The sequence below is a fragment of the Limulus polyphemus genome, unplaced genomic scaffold, assembly GCF_000517525.1.
Source record: "Limulus polyphemus unplaced genomic scaffold, Limulus_polyphemus-2.1.2 Scaffold3670, whole genome shotgun sequence".
In the NCBI taxonomy this organism is placed as follows: domain Eukaryota; kingdom Metazoa; phylum Arthropoda; class Merostomata; order Xiphosura; family Limulidae; genus Limulus; species Limulus polyphemus.
In genome coordinates this window covers 60,916-84,912 of record NW_013669280.1, presented here as the reverse complement: position 1 = coordinate 84,912, position 23,997 = coordinate 60,916, and the positions used below count along the sequence as shown (strand labels likewise).

The following is a 23,997-nucleotide window of genomic DNA, read 5'->3' as shown; positions in this document are numbered from 1 at the left end:
CAAGGTGTGAGAGCTTCATGTAATTAAACATTATTCATAAAAAAGCATTAAATACTAAGTGTTTTACCTGTAATGCATTTTTGTTGGCAAGAATAAATAATTTTGGAGATAAGAAGGATGATACTTATTTATTTTTGAAGCTTTTCTCTAAAGGTACAGAGGTTTGATAAATTGAATTAACACCAGGTGTAAATTTGTATAAAAACTGATAATTTGCAACTTTTACACTAACCAATATATATATAGTCAAAATCTGAGTTTTCCTAATTTTTTGGGGTTTGTAAAAATTATTTGTTTGTTCCTAAATACATGTAAGTTTGTAATGGCACTCGTCAGGTGTAAATTAAACCAATAAGAAATTATGTATTTACATTTTCCACTAACTCTCATTAATATCATCAAAACACAATTTTTGTAATAGTTCAGTACATAAGAATCAGGGCCCTGTGAATCACAAAATGTTTTTACAATCGAATCATCCCAAAATATTCAAATCAAATCGAATCTTGAATCAAATCAGCAGTGCATATGTAGATTATAGAGTATATAGGCTAAATTTAATTTTAAATCAAATACAAAATGGTTTATTTATTTATGTAGAATGCTTCTACACACAATTAGTAATTTTCTGAGAACAAAAGACAAAGTAAATCTTTCTAAAAACAAAAGATATAATGTACTTAAACATCTGAAAGAAGAAAGGTAACAAAAATGGTTTTACAAGGAAATAGGTTCCAGTATATAGACTGAATTAAAAGCTAAATTCTAAAGTTAACCAAATGTAATGTGGATTCGAAAATATCGAATCAGATCCACAGCTAACGAATCAAATCCCCAATCACGATTCGCAATCCCATAGAATCTTGAAGCTTCGCAGGGCCCTAGTAAGAATATACTAATTCAAAGGTAAAAACTGCAAGTTCATCCTTGAAATACCTACAAATGAAATGCCTTTGTACCAAACAACACTTATTTTGTAGATTGTATGAAGGAAATGCCTTTGTACCAAAAACACTTATTTTGTAGATTGTATGAAGGAAATGCCTTTGTATCAAACAACACTTATTTTGTAGATTGTATGAAAGAAATGCCTTTGTACCAAACAACACTTATTTTGTAGATTGTATGAAAGAAATGCTCTTGTACCAAACAACACTTATTTTGTAGATTGTATGAAAGAAATGCTCTTGTACCAAACAATACTTATTTTGTAGATTGTATGAAAAAAGATTTGGAAATATCTTTTTTTTTAATTTATAAACCAAATCCTTAAAATTATGGAATGGAAAATGACTGCCATATATTGCTTATCAATTTTGAATCCTTCTCAAAATTTCAGACTTATAAAATAATGTTTGTGGAATTTTCTCTTGTATCTTAAGGGAATTCTCTAAACACAAATAAAAACCTGGGCATCCAATCAAAAACCAGACCTATGTATACGTTACTGCATTGCAAGTACCAGATAATAACAAACATTTAATAACTGAAAATGAACACAGAGTTCCTGATTGGCTAAAGTTTAATAGCTTCAGTTTTTCACAGTATCAAAAATATATAGTGTTCACCCAGACTTGTAACAAAACAAATCATATAGGTTTTGCTCATTCTAGTTAATATCCAAATGAAACTGAAAATAGAAACGGCAAGTCTATAGGGTTTCCTTATTTCAAATTGAGAATTGTGATTTTTAATTTTTTCATCATCCAATAGTTTTTTTATATGCATTGCTTGATTCTAACCTTTAACTGTGAGACAAAAATTACAAAACAACTTACTGTGCAATCATCCGAACAAGATGCAATCACATTGTCATTGAAAGGGTTCCACTTAATGTCTAGCACTGGCCCTCTGTGTCCAGTTACCTTTCCAGCACCAACCTCTAAACGTCCAGTCTATTGAAAATTAAATAACAATACAGTGTTATTTAAATAGTGTAAACAGTTAAAATAATGTTTGTAAACATTACTTACAAAATGTAACAAGTGAAAATAAGTTACCAAGATTTAAAAAATACATCAGTTAATGTGAAGGTAATTTTAACATCCTTGTAAATTGTCAATTTTTCTTTTGTAAGTAAATATACTTACAAATTTTACCTTATCACTTTTAAAACAGAGCTCAAAATTTATCCACTCGTGTTATCATACTGTTTAAATGTGCATATACTAAGGTTTAATCACACTTTATGATTATGAGAATGGTTTTCCAGTTCCATTCTATCCTAGATTCTTCCTCTTTCATCACCAACTGTGTTCAATCTGACAGTCAAGATTATGCACTATTGCACAACATTGCAATTTCTATAGTAACAACCTTCAGCAAAAGATGGTGAAATACATGATCTTTGGTTTTAAAGACCAAGTTCAAGAAGGAACAAAAGTCCATTGGGGATACAATGAAAGACTTGAAAAATATGCAGTTGAATGGAATTGCTGTGATTCTAGTTTCTTTGCCCATGTTCTCATCAACTTTAAATCATTGTTCAAGATCTTAACTACTGTACCAGGAGATGCAACATATTTAATCACAATGCTTTTCTTTCTTTCTGTCTTTCTTTTTTTTTGGGGGGGGGTTATAGAATTCTCCTGTAACCTTAGTCTTTACTTGGCAAATGACAGCATTACTACAGGTTGGCTTTAGGATTTGTTTTAGAGCATATTACTGTTCTACGCACTCCAATGTAGACTTTCTCAATTCAGTGGAAAGCAATGAAGCCCCCCTTCTTTGAAATGTTGTGTCCTTTGGCTGTTTACAATCTTACTATATGAACACCCTTCCTCAGAAAGATATATTTCATTTACAGCCAACCTTAGGCAGCATAGCTCATCAAATACTTGGGAATTTGCTGTAAATCGAATACACTGCACCATGGCTTGCATTGCAATCAACCTATTGCACTAATACATGAAAACTGTTCTCATGAAACATAATTAACTCTCAGAAATAATACAATTTCAAACAGACGAGAGTAAGCCATGAAAATGTTTTTTGTTTTTTTTATACATTAAGAATGAGCTGATAAATTAGCACAAAATGAGAAATCACTCTGTGTCTTTGCTATTTATGTAAACAAACACAATAAGTTGACAAATTGAAGATTTTTACCTTTTCAATTGGGATAACTGAAAAGGAACCACCACCTGCTGATTCTGTCACTACTGCAACAAATTTTGGGTTAACTGCACAGAAATGGCTATCATGGGCATTCTTAGTAATTTTGACACATTCATAACAGTTATTTTTTCTTGCTGGGCATCCATATACATGTCGAAACTTGCTACTTCTGACACCTCGAAAAGACATCTGAAATATTATCATGCAATAAAATAACCATTAAAGTTTTATCCAGCCAACTTAAATTTTCATATAACTAAGTCATGTAATTCAAAAGGTTACTGCAATATCTGTCCAAAAACTTTTTCAGCATTATAATGCTAAAAGTTCTATGTTCAAGAAAAATAGTTTTTTTAACACTTTTCAGAATGAAAATGCCCCTTCCCATATAAAAAAAAAAGAGAAACATCAAAACCAGAAGTTTTTTAAACTTACGTCTATACTACAGTAGCTATTAGTTTCACTGGATAAGAAAGGAATTATTCAAAGTCTTGTTGAATAGTTTCTAAAGCATTACTCCTACCTTCCGTTTGGTTTTGAAGATGGCATTTCGAACTCTGTGCCGAGTTTTTCAGGCCTGACAAAGAGTACAGCACAGTGTTTGAAACATCGTCTCCAAAAACTAGACAAAAGGCAGAAGCAGCCTCAATGAAACTATTCAATATATTTAGAATCTTACTACAACCAAGAGATATATATTCACATTTAAGAATTATATATATATATGTATAAAGTAAATTTTGTTTGACTTGCAGCTTACTTTACCCTGTTGGAAACACAATCATTAAATAAAATGTCACCCTTTAATTTTTTCTTTCAAAACATTTACTTATTAAGATGAGAAACTACAAAGGCTGTGAAATAACCCACTCAAATATTAAGAATTCAACAACCCTATAAACCAAGGCCCAAATCAACAGAACCATAATTTTAAAATTCACAGTTTATGGTGTATCACTTGTACATTTAAACTCAGTTACAGTATAAGATAATGTGACACAGTGACAATCTACAAAATTAATATTTTCTAAACTAAATTTGTATTTGCTTATAAAGAATTTAAAAAAAAGTTCCTATCAAGAGATCATAACATTAAACACAAATACATAAATATTAAATTTTCCCATCAATTACTGAACCAGTCTCTTTATAATTCTTAACAAGTTCTTAGATTGCATGTCTAGAAAAGCCAGTTTTGTGAAAACCACCATGCTGGCTATAATTATGCTCATATTGAAATAGAATTATCACTTGTTCCTCTGTTGAGATTCTTGGCATTTCAGCAAACAACCATTCTGGACAGAAAAATGTGAAGCTATTAATACCTTACTTGTACAACAATAAGTAATTTTATATGTAAGCAACATTTTTTATTACTACAGTCAAAACAGCAAGCCCCAAACTACATAATGCATCATTGCCTATACTTTGAAGTTCCACATTGTGTTCAGAACCTTATTTCATTCCACAAGGATCATAGGACCATAACAGAACATTATATAGAAGAGGCTTAAAACTTTTGTACAGCACTGTAAATTTTTCACAGGCTGAAGAATTCAAAAATCAACCAGTAGTAGACTATTGCAGACTATTTGAGCAATTATAGAGGTTTTAAAGGTTAAGCTTCTGAAAAACAAGTTTTAAAGATTTGCTAGCAGGCCTGCAAACTGTAAAGATTAGAATAAAAACTAACTTTAAATGACAATATCACATCAATAACTGCAGTTTTCTGCAGAATAATAATTTCATATTTTTAAGCATAAAAAAAAATCAAAAAATTGTTTTCAAAAATATAGCATAAACTATTTATCAACAAATATATATAAATAAAGGATTATTATACTGGATACCCTGGATTACCCAGCATCACTTGTTCTATCCTATGTTATCTACTATATTTTCATTTACAACACGATACTTTAGTAGCTTTGTGATAGACATTAGTGCAATTTCATATCTAATGAGCTGATGTTGACATTTTTATGTTGTTACACTAATATGAATATTGTATGTTTATTGCAGCCACATGAGTATTCTTGAAGTGTTTTTCTACTTGTTCCAGTTATCAGTTGACCCCTGCAGTCATTGCTTAATGATACCGATTATAAACTATTTCTAAAAGAATTTTCAAGACAGTGAATTAAGTAATTGTCTCTTATTTTATATTCACAAGTCATATTACTTTTGTTTTAATGGATTTAAAAGTTTTCACGTAAACACCTGAAGGTTTCAAATACACCAAAATTACAAATACAATAAGCAGTTTATTTACCACTTAAAATAGACATGTCCAATAAGTGGAAAACCAAATCAAGTTTATCTTCAGTAAAACAAACATAACAAATGAAATATTATCCAAACACAAATACCAGTTCAAGCATTCAATCACTGAACATCACATTGAGTTTTTTGTATTTTTTTTGCACACTTAATGTATACCTTCTCCAGTTACACAAGAATAAAAAAAACAACCAATCATACATTATGGCATGTGTTATCTACCTGGCTCTTACTTCTTTCTCCCATCTTCATCAGAAATCAACCAATCAAAGCTGTTAAATAAAACAGAAGCATAAAGGTAAGCAAACAAGTAAAAAGCAGTGCTACTGAGTTGCTTATTTAAAAGATGCAAAGTGAGATACATAAAAAAAACTGGCATAAAATCTCACATTTATTATTACTCAATTTGGGCTTGAAAAATAAATCAAACTGTTTCACACACAAAAAACATTCCAGACATAAAATTTGTTCTAAACAATACCAGTAATACTAATGATTCTGCACTTAAAAAACTTTATAAGTGATTTTGTTTTCTTTTGACAGTGGTCATAACAATTGATTAAACATCTGATTACAAATGAATAAATACATTCTTTGTAAAAATGAAAACATTATAAAGGTTGTTTTTTCAATTTCATTAATGAGCCTAAATTCTTTTCATACTTCTAAATTAAAGTAACTTACAGTTTATTATTTTTCAAAATTTTTGAAGTTTCAAACATGTTGTATAATTTAAAAAAAATAAATCATTATGGTTTCTTAATGTTCCTAATAAACAACGAGTTAAAACTAAAAAGTTTAGTTATACATTTGACAACAATAGTTGTTCAAAGCTGAATTTATAAAACTTTTTATAAATGTAGTAAATATAGCACCGTCTGCTGTGAACGAAAGAAAAAAAAAGAAACAATATAAGACTTGTATATTAAGTATTTATTGATGATATGTTTTAACATATTCATGTAAATATAGCTATAACATCAGTTAAGATCTTCATATAACACTTGCAAAATAACATTAAATTATTAGCATTTTGTATTACAAAAGATCTCTGAATTTCAAAAAATAGTACCTCAATACTTAAATATTGCCAAGACCTGTTTTTCAGTTGGTTTTTATCAGAATAATGCTAGCACTGAATTTTTAGTTAAATGCAGAATTGAAGCATCACCCACAACAAAACTTCAGGCTGGTTCAGCCCATTAACAATTCTATTAATTATCAAAAAAATTATCAGAAAAAGTAGATAGGCCTGTATATTTTTAATACAAAATTTATTTTAACTCAAGCACTAAGGCAGAAATCTATGAAGTGGGTTTACTTGTTTTGGAGGTAAAAAAGGAGATGAGTAGCAAAGACAAGCTGAGGGATCTGGGGTGATGACTCTTTTGAAAATGTTTGTATTTTCACTGAAAATTATTCATTTTGATAGTATCCTAGTGTTTTTTACATCTTTTGAATGTTTCATACATATATATAGGTGCAATTGCGTACACACAGACACTAGCTACCTATACGTATTTGAACTGATAACAACTTTCTTAAAAACAACCGTCATTACACGACAGCCAATCTTCTCTCTATGAGATTGTTCTCATATTAACAGTCTCCCACAGAGGCATTAAATAATTTATTGGTTGCATCACAGGGATAAAATACTAATGAAAAGATCAATAAATTAACGTGATATGATGATACATTGTGCTTCAACACAGAGGTTCTTTATAAATATAAGTTCAACATTATGGCTTCGGATAAAAAAAGCGCTGTACATTTATTCCTACCCTGGTGTGCTGAATATGAAACGTATCAGTCTGTTAGAATGTAAAAAAAAAAGAGTAATATGAAGAAAAATAACAAAAATGTAATAAGAAATAAAGTAACGGTAAAAAACATTAACAGAACTTATATTTTATCGTTTGTATTATTTTTCATTATCTTTAATTGCTTTATAGTTCAATTATTAAAGTTTATTCTTAATGTAATATAATGTATCTTTCTAACCACGAAGCATGACAAATCCAAAAGCAAACATATTATTTTTCTTATGAAGAATGACAAATCCACACTATTTAAAAATCGAAAAGCAATGACAGAAAAAAGTACTGATAATATTATCATGATCATGGTATTTATAAAATATCGTGTATTAGAAAACATAACTATATTCAACATAATGCACGGCACAGTTTTCCTATTTCTTTCCTTCCCAGCACGAGTCAGTTACGGTCCACACATTTGATCTCATAAATTGGCAGGTGCTGATTAATACTCCCCCCCCCCAAAAAAAAGTAAAGAATCATTTGAAATCACCCACGCCTAATCTAAGATTAACACCGGTGTACTCTGCTCATCCTAAATCAGAGTTGGGTTAGAACAAACAACATGAGTTTCCCCACTCTCAGTATAAACATTTTGTTTTGCACATGTATAAAATTATTCAAATCCTGCTGTAATACACGTACTTGTTACACTAGCAAGACTATTCGATCGTAAAGAGAAATTTCCTATTTTGCACAGATGCAGAAACAATTAAACTCGAACCTTGCGTCTCCGTTAAATGTGTTCATAAAATATTCATCTACGTCGTAGAACGCGATATTCTTCTTCGGTTGATTCCAAACATTTACTTTCACCTATAATTATGACGGTCATCGCGAAGTGATAAAAACATCGCTAGATTGTTCAAACTCGTACACGCACACACGCGCGCACTACACACTTATCAAAATGAAACTGGCGGTACAAATATAGCATTCAATTACTAAAAATGTATGAGCAGAATCTTCTGCTGAAACAAACTTGTGAGAATTTTTTAAAAGAAAAACAGAACAGTGCTTGAAATGACTTCTTCTGATCAGAGATGGCGTCCTTGCCTATCCTCTCCTGTTCGGAAGCAGAGCATATCCAAAGTTCAAGTCGATCTGACACAATTACTGTGTCCTCTCATGAAATATTACTTGCTTCATATTCCACCCCAAGTCTTGGTCACTGTTCGTTTTCCAGCATAATTATTTCCATGTCTGATTTATATAAATATTTTTCATAATATCTGTTTCAAGGAGTATTAAACAGATGTGTATATAAACATACCTTGATGCCATATATAACGTGTAAACAATCCGAACTCAATATGTATGCTACCACGCTTAAAGATCAGTTTATCAAAGTAAGACCTGAGTATGAATATTTCAATCAACATTTTAGAATGCAATGAGTTGATCTGCAGTCGTTACCACTTAGTACTCATGGCGCCAACATTTTGTTTACTAGTACTGACTCAACGTGAGCACGCGTCGACGATACAATTAATAATACATAGCCAGTATGAGCGTATTACCCGTGCGTTATGCTAACACACGCCTTATCAATCGCTATAGACAAAAAAAAGTCGCACAAATCAAACACTACAAAAATAAAAAATTTAGATCGAACTAAAGTCTAGAACGTTCTCGAAAAGTCCACTCTTCGAAAGAGCTCTAGCTTTTGGGTCGATTTCAATATCTAAAGCACGTTCGTACAATGAAGATTTATCAATGTCTAGTTAGAAGTCAAAGAAAATCGACAGAAACCACAAGTAGCTCAAGTACCAGTATTAAAAATTAATAAATGAATAATTTAATAACACGAATACAATTAAGCTGCCACACCAAAAGGCCACAATCTGTTATCAACAGAGCATGTTAGTAAAATCTTCTCGTCTTATTACCTCAGGAATACCTCATTTATATCAACCAGTAATAATAAAACTTATCCTTAAGACTGTATTGAAACAACACAATAAACTTTACAGCAAAGTTGATTGGTTTTTGAATTTTCGTGCAAAGCTACATAAGGGCTATCTGCGCAAAACCATTCCCAATTTTGAACTGAATTACTAAAGTAAAGGCAGTTAATCAACAGCACTCACCGCCAACTCTATGGCTATTCTTGTCTAACCGAATAGTAGGATTTGACAGTCACTCTTGTAGCGTAACCACGGTCTCAAAATGCAGATAGAGTTTATGCGGTAACGAGACTCGAACTTGCATAGACAGTCCTGACATAGCTTAAACCCACACCACTTTTCGAAACTCGTGGTTCACACAGAATTGCTCAGATCAATTTCAAACATTTTTGAAGAACTTTGTAAGTACTCTCAGAATATTCTTCAAGCACTTTCTGGAAGCTAAAATCTACTTCAAAATCAATCGGTTTCCACTGAAGTTTTATAGGGTTCCAATTCATTTGTTCAACATATGAATGTAGACTAAAAAGAAAATAAAGACTATTTATTGCGCTCAACTCCGCAACATGTATCAAAGTTAGATATATCGATACATTCTGCTATTATAATATTTTCAAGTACTTTTGGACAAAAAAGGCCCTTTTCAAGCACTTTAGATTACATTCTCAATTTCAAGAACTTTCAAGGATGCGTATGCACCCCGGAAACTTATTTTTTTAGATATCAATCGCCGAATAACCTAAGTCGCCTGGTATAGGCATTTCATTGTGACAATTTTCTGTATCTTCGATCAATAATAACTCATAAGTGACATAGTTTAAGTACATATAAGTACGCACGAAGCCAAGAAAGATGGAGTTATACAACACATCGAGGAGTCACAATGAGCTAGCTATACGCTGTCCAATTCCAGTATTTCTCACAAAGAGTTCAGAGGATATAAATCTGACCTTCAATCAAATGATATACATTGAGCGTGTTAAATGTTTCATATAAGTACACTGCTGATGAAATACGACAATAAATTCATTTATTTATACACAAACAGCCTTGTACCCCTTCAGAGATCTTACGCGATAACAAAAAGTTATCAACTTACTGCTATACAGCGAACCTCCTTAATCGACATTTCATAAAGTTTGACATTTTTTTACTAGAGGGCGACCCGATCGAAAAAAGAAAATCAAGATAAAACATCCTTAAATATTTTAATTAGTGATAGATACTTATTCTGTTCCACCAATAACAATATTATTCACTTTCTCAATACCCGTTAAATATTCCTTAAACAAAAATCGAGATTCACATATCAGTAACAATTAAGATACTGCACATTAATCAGTGGTATTATTTCCATTCCACCAGCTTTAAATTATAGAAGTGGAAAAGATAGAGTAATTGAAATAGTTATTGTTTTAGCACAAAGGTACATAATGACCTATCAGCGATCAGTATAGCAAAAGGAATCCACCAAAGGACAATTTTAAATGAAAAAAAAAGTTATTTTGTATTTGAAATCAATAAAAATTTAATCAGGGTCATAATTAAAATTATTAGAACCGGTGCTTTGATTCCATTTTTCGTTGAATTCAAACATAAAAGTAAATTTTTCTATCTATATCAAGTATGGTCATCACTTATTTCCACCATCTTTCTCAAAAAAATATAAATTTTATTTGGTTCTGTCCGAGAAAAGACCACATTCACAAACTCATTATTATAACTGTGAAGTAATAACACACAGACTTATACTATGCTATGTCAAATGTTTACTTTATTACATTTAGTATGCGATTCCTTAGTTTGGCTACAAATATCTAATACTTGTTACATTAGTTTATTGACGGGGCAAACGTGCATATGCAATCATGGTCTCTCTTAAAAGCCCCATCTAACGGTGTTTGCACAAATGTTTATGTTTTTCTGTTTATCTCTCATATAAAAATTGCAAATAATGCGTCTTTAATTTGGCAAATTTACTAATTTCTGCTTTAAAAAATGGAATCTTTATACTACTCATTATAACAATGGTTAAACATTATAAAATGCAGTTTTTTATTAACATACTGTTCTAATCAGAAGTGTATTGTCATTAAGAAAGAAAAGCCTCCAAAAATACACGTCATTATTTTTTCTGCTACTCTTCGATACCATTAGTTGCCGCAGCAAAATTCAATCTGTAATTAAAATCTAACAAAGCTGCTTTAGTCAATATATATACATATTTACAGTGTGGATAATTATACATATTTTTATCCAATTATTAATTATAAACGCATAAAATGTACTACAAGCATTTGTTAATAGACACAGATTATAGCTTTCGAAGAATTTATATTTTTGTGGATGTTTCAAAACGTTTTTGTTTTAAGTAATGATATTTTGTTTATTGATGTAGGTATATAACGCTTTGGGCATGTGCGTGTACGTTTTTTTTAACTATAACTATTATAAGTTATCTATTTTCTTATTTACCTTTACGGCATTTTTAACCGATCTTTCATCTTTTTTAACTGAAAAACACCACAAAATAGCTTTAAAAGGCTCAACAATTGTCAAATAAATACATTTTATTTATTCACGTTACTGAACTAGATGTACTTCTGCAGGGTTCCGGGAAGTGCTCTGTTTCAAGAGTAAATAAAACCAAAATCACGAGTAACAAATATTATTTCTTGCTTTTGAAGTTCATATGCCATGCTGTGTTATAGCCTACAGAGCGCATAATTCTTTCGTGATTCATGGCATACGCACGTTTTACTGACGTCACGACAGTACAAATTGTAACGTTAAACGTCTCTTATATGATGCCATTTTAATGTCTACTGACTAACAGACAACGCACTACTATAAAGTGGTGTGAGTGGTTAAAACAGGTGACCCCTCGAGGCGGCCTTTGGCCCCTATCGGGGAAATTGGGTGTGTACGAGTGTTATGAAAATCCGATCACGTGATCACCATGTATGAGAACTATATTGCCACTTTTTACGTAAGTAGTGTGATGCCAAAGAAAATTTATCGTTTTTGAAAAGGGTATGTAACAGCTCTTTAAATTATTCATACACTCAGATCACAAATATGTATTCTAATTAGGGATTTACTATTTCCAAGACAGGGCCATCTCTTGTATAAAATGGCATTGGAAAATATGGGAGTATGTATCAAACTGGGAATCCAGGACAATCGAAAAAGAGACCTACAACAAGTCGTACTCACAGCCGTGGTAAGCAAAGTGTGGCGTGTTATAACGACTGAAAACCTACGTACATAAATAACAGTGGGAAAATAAGACCACGTGTCCTAGGCAACAGAACACTACATAATCAAGATAGATCACTGTCTGGAAAAGCGACACTATTCACATAGATTTCAGTGTGTTCGTGGTGTTGAAACAGGTAGTGGTAAACTGCCATCTCCGTACATTATATAGATTCTTTGGACATGACAGTCTTACACAGGAATTTTTTACAATCAAAACTACGCTGCAGGACTTGTCAAAGGGCACAATGAAATACACCGTGACCGGAGAAGTCGACATAGACAATCATGCAAATCTCATTATAATGGAGCTTGCGATGTATACGTCCAAAACTCAAATTTCGGAAACTACCGCACCGATCATCACCACTCATAACTGGGTAATATTTTATAACTATGCGGTATTTTTTATAGCCGAGTAATAAATACAACAATTGAAATTTCCACAAAACTGATAAGTTTCAGATTTAAACAATAAAAATTACAAAAAATGAGTAAGTTTCAAATATAAAACAGTCAAAAAACAAACTAAAAAAATATTTGTTTTTCTTTAGTGAAAATCTCATGAGTTTTACAACAGAAAAGCAAGGAACTTTCATTGATAAGTAGGTCTACAAAGAAATACTTCAATAAAATCTACTCTGTGGTGTAATGCTGTGGTGATAGCTCATTTTTAATCTAAAATTTCAATAAAATCCTTTTCATCATGGATGGTTAACATTATTGAATGTCAAGTATGAGTACATTGTTGTAGAACTGTCAGACTATTCCAGAAAAAAGCCGCAGGCCCAACAGCCTTCCACAAGAACTAGCAGTTATACCCGCCCGGATGGTGGATATTTCTGAGGATTACATGTTTAAAAGTATTGGATAAATAACTTGTTTTGAGGAGATCTTGACATACTCGCATAGAACAAGAAAAGGAAACCCGAACTGCATCTTAGGCACACACGGACAGGTCAGAGGCCCCCCTACATGGTTTAGGTACAGACGTCTCTGTAATTTTGAACTACTAACCAAAGGGAAGCCGAACACTCAGCAACACCCGCTGTCGCAAGTGCTTTATCCGGGTTTGAACCGAATAACGGAATTGACTGTCACTTTTACAACGACCTACAGCTGAAAGTGCGGAACGTTTTCAATGTCATTACGGCGCGAGCCACGAACCTTTAGATGCGCAGTGTCAGCTGATACGCTATAACTACTATATTGCACGCCCGGCCCGGTACTCTAAGTAACGTGAGAAATTGTGACTTTTTTGTGTGTCTGCACTTGTGGGAAAAATTAAGATTACAAAGGGGAAAGTATCAACATAACCCTGGGTTGTGACAAAATATGAAACAAGTGGAAAAAGTATCAGCATAACCATGGGTTGTGATAAAATATGAAACAAGGGAAAAAAGTATCAGCATAACCATGGGTTGTGATAACTTGCTATTTCGAAAATTGCTTAATCTCACAGTCTAAGTTCAAGGGAAGTCCAATTCAATCTACACTTTGATCAACGTTATTGGGTAATACTAGTTTCGGTTATCGGACGGCTATATAATGTGTAGAACTGAATAGTGGCCAATGACACTTTTTCTTCACTTCACCTATCCAGTGAATAAATTTTCCTCATAGTGACTACAAAACATGTTCACACGAACAGTTTGTTTGAAAATACTGATCGTTTTTGTATGGTTAATACATTTTTTCAAGCATATACACAACGATAATATCCAGTGTTTCAAATAAGGGGTGGGGGTTCTGCTGAGATATATATTAAACAAGCGAATATTACAAAGAGTAGCTTTTAATAGAAGCTATGCATTCCCTTTGCTGTTACAAATACTTACCCACAGCAAGAACACTGACAACTCCACTAGTAATACAAAAGCCCCAGGTATTTTAATTATCACTTGGTGGTGGCTGCATGCTTTGCAGGAACACAAGATACTGAACGTGTCTCGCGCTTTGATGTACGCAACGATATTTTTTGTTCCATTAATACAATTATTCATGTCACAAAGTTTAGCACGTGAGACGTATAGAGAAACATTGAAATCAAATTACGTATATGCCCACTCAGAAATAACTTTTTTTTTAAAAAGGTTCGTTCTTACATAAAACAAATCCAAAGAAACAAAGTTAAAACTTCAAGATTGAATTGTATTTACCAACACTGCTGATACATGTTAATAATGAGTAGAATTAAAAAAAATACAACATTCGAGAAAATATTCACGAATACAATCTGTATGTTTAATTAATTGTTTAAAATCTTATCTAACTATATTTGTTTGGTATTATGACACAATCCCCAAATAAGCCGAGATGTACAATACAAGTTATTATGTATTATATTGGAACTTCAAGTTATACAAATTATAAACAAATAACAATTCTCGGTTCAAATAAGTAATTTATTAGAAAGTTCAAAACTGCCAAAATAATTTAAATTTACTTATGCGTCTGTGTGTGCGTGTATCTTTATATAACTTTCTATAATACAGTCTCGGGCTCAATGTTCGTCGCGTCGGCTACCATGGAAACCGCTTACTTGAGATAGCTTTATAGATTAATTTACAATTTAAAAACTTAAATAGTACTAATAATCGTCAAATTACAGGAACATTGTATCTGTGTGACAAACAATTATATTAAGTTTTAATTGTTTGTTGTACCTAGTTATCTACACAATTTTCTATTACTTGATTTTAGTCGATATATCTAAAGCTCAGTTTTATTGATTATATAAGAAAATACATGAACAAAAGTTTTACATAACGCAAACACGTATTCTTCGTGCAAACCTATACACTATTCTCAGTAAAACCCTAAAGGAACGAATAAGGAAATACAGTTTAAAAATATAATAAGACCAATACTATTGTCTTATATCAAATACATTTGATTAAAACACGAAGTGTTTTTTTTTTTAATATTTTTGTTCTTTAGGTAATACTGACTGCAGTACACATAATTATAAATAAGATCTATCAAAGTTGTTGTTTTTCAATTTACTCGACATTTCAGTCATACATATATTCTTGTGATGGAGGCTAAAGCCAAAACTTTGAGCAAATAAAACTTTGAAAGGTTCTCTGGAGTTAACAGTCGTTTCATTTATCCATGATAAAAAAACAATTCCCCAGCAAAAGACGTTCACACTATAACATTGTTTATTGTAACAAACCTTGATCATTCTTATAAAAGGAAGCTTTATAAGTGAACACTGACAGAGACAGCTTAGTTAGCTCAGTGGTAGAGCATTGGCCCTATTAGCAACCAGATGTCCTTATTCAAGTCCTGGAGTTTCTTTTCATATATTGGTTTTTCACTTAAAATTTAATGTTAAAACATAGTAGTAGATTTCTTAAATAACGCATTTGAAAAGTTGAATTACAGAAGTCTGTATACTCAGATACCAGGTTGTTTTTTTTATAAGTGCAGTAAATTAGAAAAAGTGAAAGCATTCTGCATAAACACAGCCTCTTCTAATGCCTTCAGTTAGTCAGTGGTAAGTTTGTGGACTTCCAACACTAAAATCCAGGGTTCGATTCCCCATGGTGGATAGAATGCGAATAGCCTACTGTATAACTGGAAAAAGGCAACAGCAATCTCTTCTAATAGGGGTGCAAAAGCTGTTAACATAAAAAAAAACTAGTACACAACAGACTTGCTGACAAACCAAGTTGCTGATGTTTTGGTTATATGGTAGCTAGGACCTCTTACCATTATTCTATGCTAGCAGAAATATTGGCCCTCTGGGGATGTATAACTGTTAGTTCCTGTGAACAGCTATTGGGCCTGCAACCTTTTCTGGAATTGCCTGACAGTTCTACAACAAAGTACTCATACTTGACATTCAATAATGTTCACCATCCACAAGGAAATAGATTTTATTGAAACTTTTGTTTAAAATGAGCTATCATCACAGATATTTTACTGAAGTATTTCTTTGTAGACACAGTTGCCAATGAAAGTACCTTGCTTTTCTGTTGCAACACTCATGAGATTTTCACTAAAGAAAGACATACAACTTTTTAAGTTCGTTTTTTGATTGATATACCTGAAACTTTTTTTGTAAATTTTATTGGTTAAATCTGAAACATTACATTCTTGTGGAAATTTCAATTGTTTTATTTATTGGTCAGCTATAAAAATATTACCCAGTTATGATTGGTGCAGTAGTTTCCAAGATTAGAGTTTTGGACTTATGCATCACAAGCTCAATTATAATAAGATTAAAAAAAAACAGTAAATTACTTGTTGCATGATCATTTACCTAGCTGGCTTTAAATACTGAAAATGGATATACTCAATATATTTTGTTGAATTATTAATAGTATTTGGTTTTAAATTATAATTTTCTTTCTGAGATGTAACTTCAATTCTTTTATTTGCAATTCATGTGGTGATTTTTATTGAATTTCTATATGAGTATAGAATTACTTTGTTGTTAAATACTTCTGTGTAGGGAGACCTTGGAAATTATGGCCTAAAGCAGGGATTCTTAAACTGTGGTATGTGGAGCTAATGTCGGTGGTATACGATATAATTAACATAAAAATTCATAAAATTTTTAGTAAGCCCTATCCGAGTTTTCCATATACATATACATACTATTATCCTCACTTATACTTATAGACTCACTCTCTACTTACATAGACTCACCAGTATTTTCTTCCCTTAAAATTGACAAAAATGGTACCACATATTCTTCAATCGTGCGAGAAAAAACAACCACATCCTTTACATTAATGGCTAAGTGTTAAAAATATGAAATTTTGTTACAATATTTTTTCTCTTTTTTAAAAACAATTAGGCCTGGGTTTGTAATTTTAAAAAATGAAACAAAAAGTGGTACCAAGCCTGAAATGTTTGAGAACCACTGGCCTAAATTAATATGGAAAAGGGTTTGAAAGATAGCACTGTCTATAAGCATGCACATTTAGGAACTAAGAAGTGAGATGAGCTGGGTTTTCATCCCTTAGATATCTTTCCTAAAGTACAATATGTTTTAGAAGCAAGTTAAGTGATAAAAGTTTATAGTTACTGGTGATTCAAACAATCTTTTATGGTGATATAAAGGTGTTCTATTTGAGAGGAAACTGAAAACAGAAGTAATTTAAAATGTTATAAAGTAAAAAGTTATAAATATAGTTTGTGTTGTAAAAAAATGTTTCCAACAGCTGTTAATACCTCTGTGTAACTTCTTTTTTGCAGTTCACAATTCAACCCATTAACAATTCAAATCCACATGATGTATCACCTGTAGTCTCTATGCCAAAGTAATAAAAGTATTGGCTAGGGATATCAAGGATGTTTATTGGTGGCTGTCCATTAGCCCAAGAGCCCATTTCTCCAAAGGCCCAATAGTCCAAAGATGCAAATTTTTTTTTAACAGTAAAAATGTTAACGTGATTGTTTGGTTAAATTTGTGAGATTTGATAACAAAAACACCCCAGGATATGACCTAAAATGTTCCAGTTCCTCATGAATGGATGGATAATTTTATCATAATTTCCCTAATGTTATTTTCTTGTATGCATGTATAGTGTTAGCTGCAGCACCCACACATTTACACATCAAGATTGGATTTAGTAATCTAGCTCTTCCGAGAAAATGGATTCTTATTCCATAGTGCTGCGAGGACAAATGTTATATCACAGACTCATCAAACATGTTGAAAGCTTCCAGTCAGTAAAATTATCTTGACACTGAACCAATTCAATGAGGTGTACACTACAATGTTGATTCAAGTATGTAGAAATAGAGGGAATTCCACATCTTACAAAATCAAATGATTTATTTGAAAACATTTCAGTGAGACTTCAATTGAACAATATTTTTTCATTACAAAATGACATTGCGAGGCATAAACGTATAAAAAAATGCTTTTTTTAAATGAATTTTTCTGAACAATTAATTTTGAATTTCTAAAAATCTCTGAAAAATTCCAAAACTGAATCAAAGAAACTTTTGGAGTACTTTAACAGTACAGTTACATAAGTGTTACATGGATTTTTTAAGCAGATTATTCTTAGAAAAGGCTTAATGGGGGCTGAAAAATACAAATAATTACATATTCATAGCTGATACCAGCCAGTAGTAAATGACAAAAAAAAAAATATTTTGATAAAGCATTGACTGTGTATGGTTTATATTAATTAAGTAAAGTGAAAAACATTTTAATAACTGTGGTACTTGTTTATATTGGATTTTTCCAGATAAACTGTGTGATCATCAAAACACTGAAATAGTTTATAATTTATTTTACTATACAAGTACTTTCCTACAAGTACTTTCCAACAACACAAAAGATAAAAAGATCTACACACATGATGTTTGGTGCTAGATTCATAACACATTCCAACTAAATTTATTTTTAGTGTTTCCAATTCAGTACTTGTGTGAATAAACAAAGCACAAATTGTATATATAGAAACTTAGATTAATAAGATATACATATTTTCACGTTCATGTTAACCTCCTGAATATTCAGATGTAGACAAATGCCATATGTATATGTTTTTGTAATTTTTCTGGATTCAACTTGGAAATAGTTAGATTTTCCCCTAAAATTCATGAATAAACCACAATAAATCATTCTGTTTTTAAAACATAATTTGTGCTTGATTTTAACCATTCTTTATCTTAAGAAATCTAGTTTTATAAAGCAACAACAGCAAAAAAAAATCTTACCTTATACAATGGTCTGGTGACAGATGTATCTATAATTTGAGAAGTGATGCCAAGACCAAAATGGGTGGTCACAAAAGTTGTTGGTCTAATAAGAATTTAAGACATCTTAGTTCATTGAATATCAGGAGGCATCAATTGCTTTTAAGAATGTTCAACTTTCAATTTGTCAGACAGCTCCAGAATTTCTTTACCTAGTTCTCATTTTTTAAATTAAGCTTCTGTTAAACCTAAACTACATTTTAAAAGTTTCCTTTGCTAAGATCTTAGAATGAACTATTAACATAAAAAAAAAAATAAAGAGTGCTCACAGGACAATAAGTTATAAGCAATTCTTTACTAATGTTTTTCATGGTTTTTTGATGTTTAATTGCAATGTTTTATTTTTCAAGAAAATAATGTATTTACTTTGTAAACTTAATAACTTAACCAGTATGGCTTTATAGTACAAATTTCCAAAGGGTGTTTATTTGCAATTATTATTAAAAAGTAATTTTTTCCAAATATATAGATTACCAAAAGTTTAGTTTGGGGAAAATAACTGACAGTTGGCAAGCAAATGCAAAAGGAAAACTGGTTATAGAATTAAAGAGATATTAATCATTGATAATTCTTAAATATGTGAGAAATAGGTTAAAAAAATGAAAAATTGTCAAGTTTATGATAGGAAAATATACACTCGTATGTATTTGAACATTTGCAAATTGCCTATATAAGCACTATAAATGAAATTACTTCAGGGGCCTGTGAGAACAGTAATATTTCCAAACTCAATGATGATACATGTATGCTGATGCTGGGAATGGTTGATCCTATTGGTATTTTATCCAAAATCAACTTGGCATTTGAATAATTAGGCCACAACACAAAAAATCTTCATAAAAATTCAAATTCAAAAGTATACAATTATGCATTTAAATCATAGTACTTTAGAAAATATTTTGTATGGCAAGAGAAAATTAATATTATGGAAAAATCCTAGAATATTTGTGTAATTATTGTTGAAATTCCTAAAGCCTTCAGGTAAATGTTCAGCTCTTATAAGCATAGGATACTGAATTATTACAGTAAAAGCAGTTTATTAAAACCTTGTATAAGATTGGGATTCTACAAAAATATTTTAAGCTAGAAAGAGAAGTATAGAATTTAAGATTTTGTTTCCTCTAAAGCATACAAGAACTTGAGATGACTTGATTCAGATGTTTTGACAAATTTACTTAGCCTTTTTAAGCGATGATAGCAAAAGGTAAAAAATATGAATTTGTATAGAAATCCTGAGTACCATGTTCAAGATCTAGAATGCCAAATGCAGGAGTATGAACATAAGAAACAGTTTGACTGATGATATGGTGTGTGCAATTGGCATTAATTATTTAAAATTTTTGTAGTGCAAGTACATTAATGAGTCACACAATTTTAACTTTCTTTTGTCATAAGGGTTGACTTAAACAAACTTAAAATCCTTCTGCCATTTTGTACCTTCTTTGTCCTTAACATTAATTAACTCTTTTTGATACATATGGCATTTAATTAAACTGTATTTCAAATATAGACTGTCTTGATTTTTAATCTAGCAGTACTCTTTCCACTACACTTTCATTGTATATATTTTATTCAGTATGTTTAAAACTATCGACTTTCCAGTTGATAGTGAGGCAACTAGATATCAATCAAGTACGTTTGGTAAGCCTTGAAAACCAAAATGTTATATTTGCCACTGGGCATATACACAGATGGCTGGAATTATTAAAAATAAGCATTACAATTTACATATCACTAAAATTAAGAAATAACATATATGCTACGAGCCTATGTACATAAACCTAAATTGAACAATAATATATAACCACGGACGCCCGCAGGGAGGGGTAAGGGAGTCACTTGACCACCACCCCCCTAGATTTTCAAAAATAAAAAATTACTAGATATGTAAAATTATTCTTCTATGTTACTGGAAAATTATTAGGTATTTCAATTTCATAATTTTTTCAAACTTGAGTTACTTGACCCCCCTAATTTTTATTCTGCGGGTGCCCTTGCATACAACTATTAAAATTTAAGTATTTTGTTGGATAAAATCAAATAAATCTACTATTATAATATTAAACTACTCATAACGATCAAACAAAATAATTTGTTAACGCTGATCCTTTGATCAATGAAATAAAAATCAGAACCATTTAAAATTGTTTTATAAGTTCTGACATTTAAATATAACACATGAATTTAATGTCATAAAACAAATAAGATTGGATGTACTGAAGCAATGACTACAGTACACCCAATCTTATTTGTTTTAGTATTAATACTGACAGTGGTAGATTAATCAAGTACAAACTCAGAAATACTCACAAAACCATGCGTTGGCCTGATAATTAATAAAATAACTACTGAATGATATCAAAATCTTTCGCAAAAAAAAATGTCAAAAACAAAGATAAGGGAAGAGAGAAACATCAACAGTTCCGCAGTTACAACTATTAGATTGCTCCTTTCTTATTGTACAAAACCTTCGATTGTAACTTGCGCCAGCACACGGAGAACTTCGAACGGGTGTGTCTCGCTCTGTTCACCATTCATTCACTAAAATTATTATAGCGCCCTCTTTGTTTTGGAATATAAAAAATGACCAAAAACAGAGAGAGAAACGAATTTTACCCATTTACTAAGAAAACGGTGACTTTACAAGTTACTGGCCAAAAGATAACCGTCCCAACTTCTGATTACTTTAGTCTAAAACACAATAAAAGTTTAATCGAATGATATTTATACAGTTATTCTTCAAGTTGAATTAGATATCCTTCTGTAACGTGAAGACTTAAAAGATATTTTTTATAAAATAACTATTTCATATTCTATAGATACGTAAAGGTTGTCTGCTCATCCACTGCAGAAAATGTTCTTTCGATTATTATCCATTTTAAAGTACGAAATAGAAATCTGCCCAAAAATAAATTTAATCTGAATTGTTTCACTATTCCTTTCTTTCCATAATTGTCAATACCTTATTCTTTGCAGTTTGTTAAAAATTCTACATTGCTAAATAAAAGTATATAAACAAAGCTGGAGTACCCGTCCCCTGAGCGGAAGGTATGGGCGTTTTTTTACCATTACATATAAGAGAAGCAACTTTTCATGTCCTAAAAAAAACCTTTCATTAATCATTTATTTACATAACTTCCGTCCAGGGAACAGGTGATCAGCTAGTAAAGAATATATTGTTAAAAATAAGTCGAATACTAATGTCTTAAGACAAGTATAATTAATTATAATTATACTTCGCCACATTAGAAAAATGTTTTACACCATAATTTTTTAGTTAAAACATTATTTAAAATAAATAAACAACTAACTTTAGATATTATATTGCATATTTGTTTTTATCAACGTGTCGGTTTTCGCCCTCTTCAGGATGTTTAATCTGACACAGCTCAGAAGAAATGATAAATTGAAGAATAAATTTCTAAGAAATAAACTTATCGTCGCTATTATTAATACATCAGTTTCCCTAATATCGAATTTCCGTAATATCGTTGTATAATTCTCTTCTGTGCATCTTAATATTGTTTTTACCTTTATTACTGGAAACCTTGCAACGTGTATGCTAGTCGCGTGTGTAAAAAATTGTTCTTTCTTTGAAATCTACTCTAAAAGTAATCATTTCTTTTCAGCTGTTCTAAACACTAAAAAGAAAGCCCAAACGTTGACAAAAATAATACAAGCTCTGCAATACCTGAAGTTAGTCATTTAATTATTTAGTTTAAATAATTTTAATCTTCTATAATTACTTGAAAATATAAGTTAGGCTTCCGATAGAAATTAGACAACAGTCAGAATTTTTTTTTAGAAGGTATTATGCAGTCTATTAATCATGCTTGTTTAATCCTAAAACAATTCCTAAGAACTAGCTTGAAATGTGTATACATAATTTCTTTATAAATTATAGCACTGACCATCAGTTTCTTTCTCACTTTCGATATTTAAAGCAAAACTGCAAAGCCAAATTTGGCTTAAACTATGCCCTAAAGTAATTAAGAAACAAGGACTGTCCTGTGAATTGCTTTCATACCTTTGGTGTTTTTGAATTGTATTTTTTGATTAATTTATAAAATAAAAGAATGCCTAATGTGAGAATAAATCATTAGTTATTCAGACAAGACCAAGTTTTCATTTCAAACTGTATAAAATATCAACTTATAAATACATTTCAAAGAGCATTTTGTTCTCACAGCAACTGTGTATTGCCAATTGGATATTGTAGTTTATATTAAAACAACCTAAAACTATAGAGACCTAACATGTAATTTTTAAAACTTTTATTTCTTAAATGTGTGATGCTAACCAAAGTTTGCTAGACAATCTAAAATAGACAAATGACTAACTTCTGATATTACACTGCTTATATTATTTTTAATTGACATTTCATTTTTCTCATTCTTCAGAATGCTTAGTCTAGAACAGCTCAGAAGAAATAGTAAATTTTTGAATAAATTTAAAAGAAAGAATAATTCTGTACAAACGACCTCCATGCAAGAAAGAGGTTTCTAATAATAAAGGTAAGAACAATGTAATAATAAAATATTTGCTTATAAAAGCAACATGTTCAGAATGTGGTGAATACTACTTTTTAGAGACTGGCAGGAAACTTCCAAAATTTCAGAACATGGTAGCAATAATGCTAGTACATTATTTAACCCAGCATGAATTATCTACCAAGTAAGAAATAATTAAAACTAAAGTACCAAAAAGAACAAAGGCATTCCCAGATAAAAAATATAGTGAAACATTACTTTAGGAGAAACTTAACCCACCACCACTGAACCGAGATAGGGGGTTGGGATTATTTAATATCTGTTTTATCATTACTACAACATTAATGTTCACTTCAATTTAAATTGACATAATGTTGTTTTATATTTTGTATATTT

The 23,997-nt window shown here is 31.0% G+C and overlaps 1 protein-coding gene across 1 annotated transcript in view; it reads right to left on the bottom strand.

Moving 5' to 3' along the window:
• The window catches only part of LOC106469817 (coronin-2B-like), a gene marked incomplete at its 3' end in the record, with an annotated part of 44,453 nt that extends 22,302 nt beyond the window's left edge, over window positions 1–22,151 (bottom strand). The window contains exons 1-4 of the mRNA XM_013930327.2: window positions 21,422–22,151; window positions 19,073–19,157; window positions 3,109–3,306; window positions 1,779–1,895 (exon numbers count right to left, since the gene is read on the bottom strand). Of these exons, the coding sequence (XP_013785781.2) occupies window positions 1,779–1,895; window positions 3,109–3,306; window positions 19,073–19,157; window positions 21,422–21,429 (408 nt within the window). The remainder of the gene's footprint in view (window positions 1–1,778; window positions 1,896–3,108; window positions 3,307–19,072; window positions 19,158–21,421) is intronic.
• Between the last annotated feature and the right edge of the window lie 1,846 nt (window positions 22,152–23,997).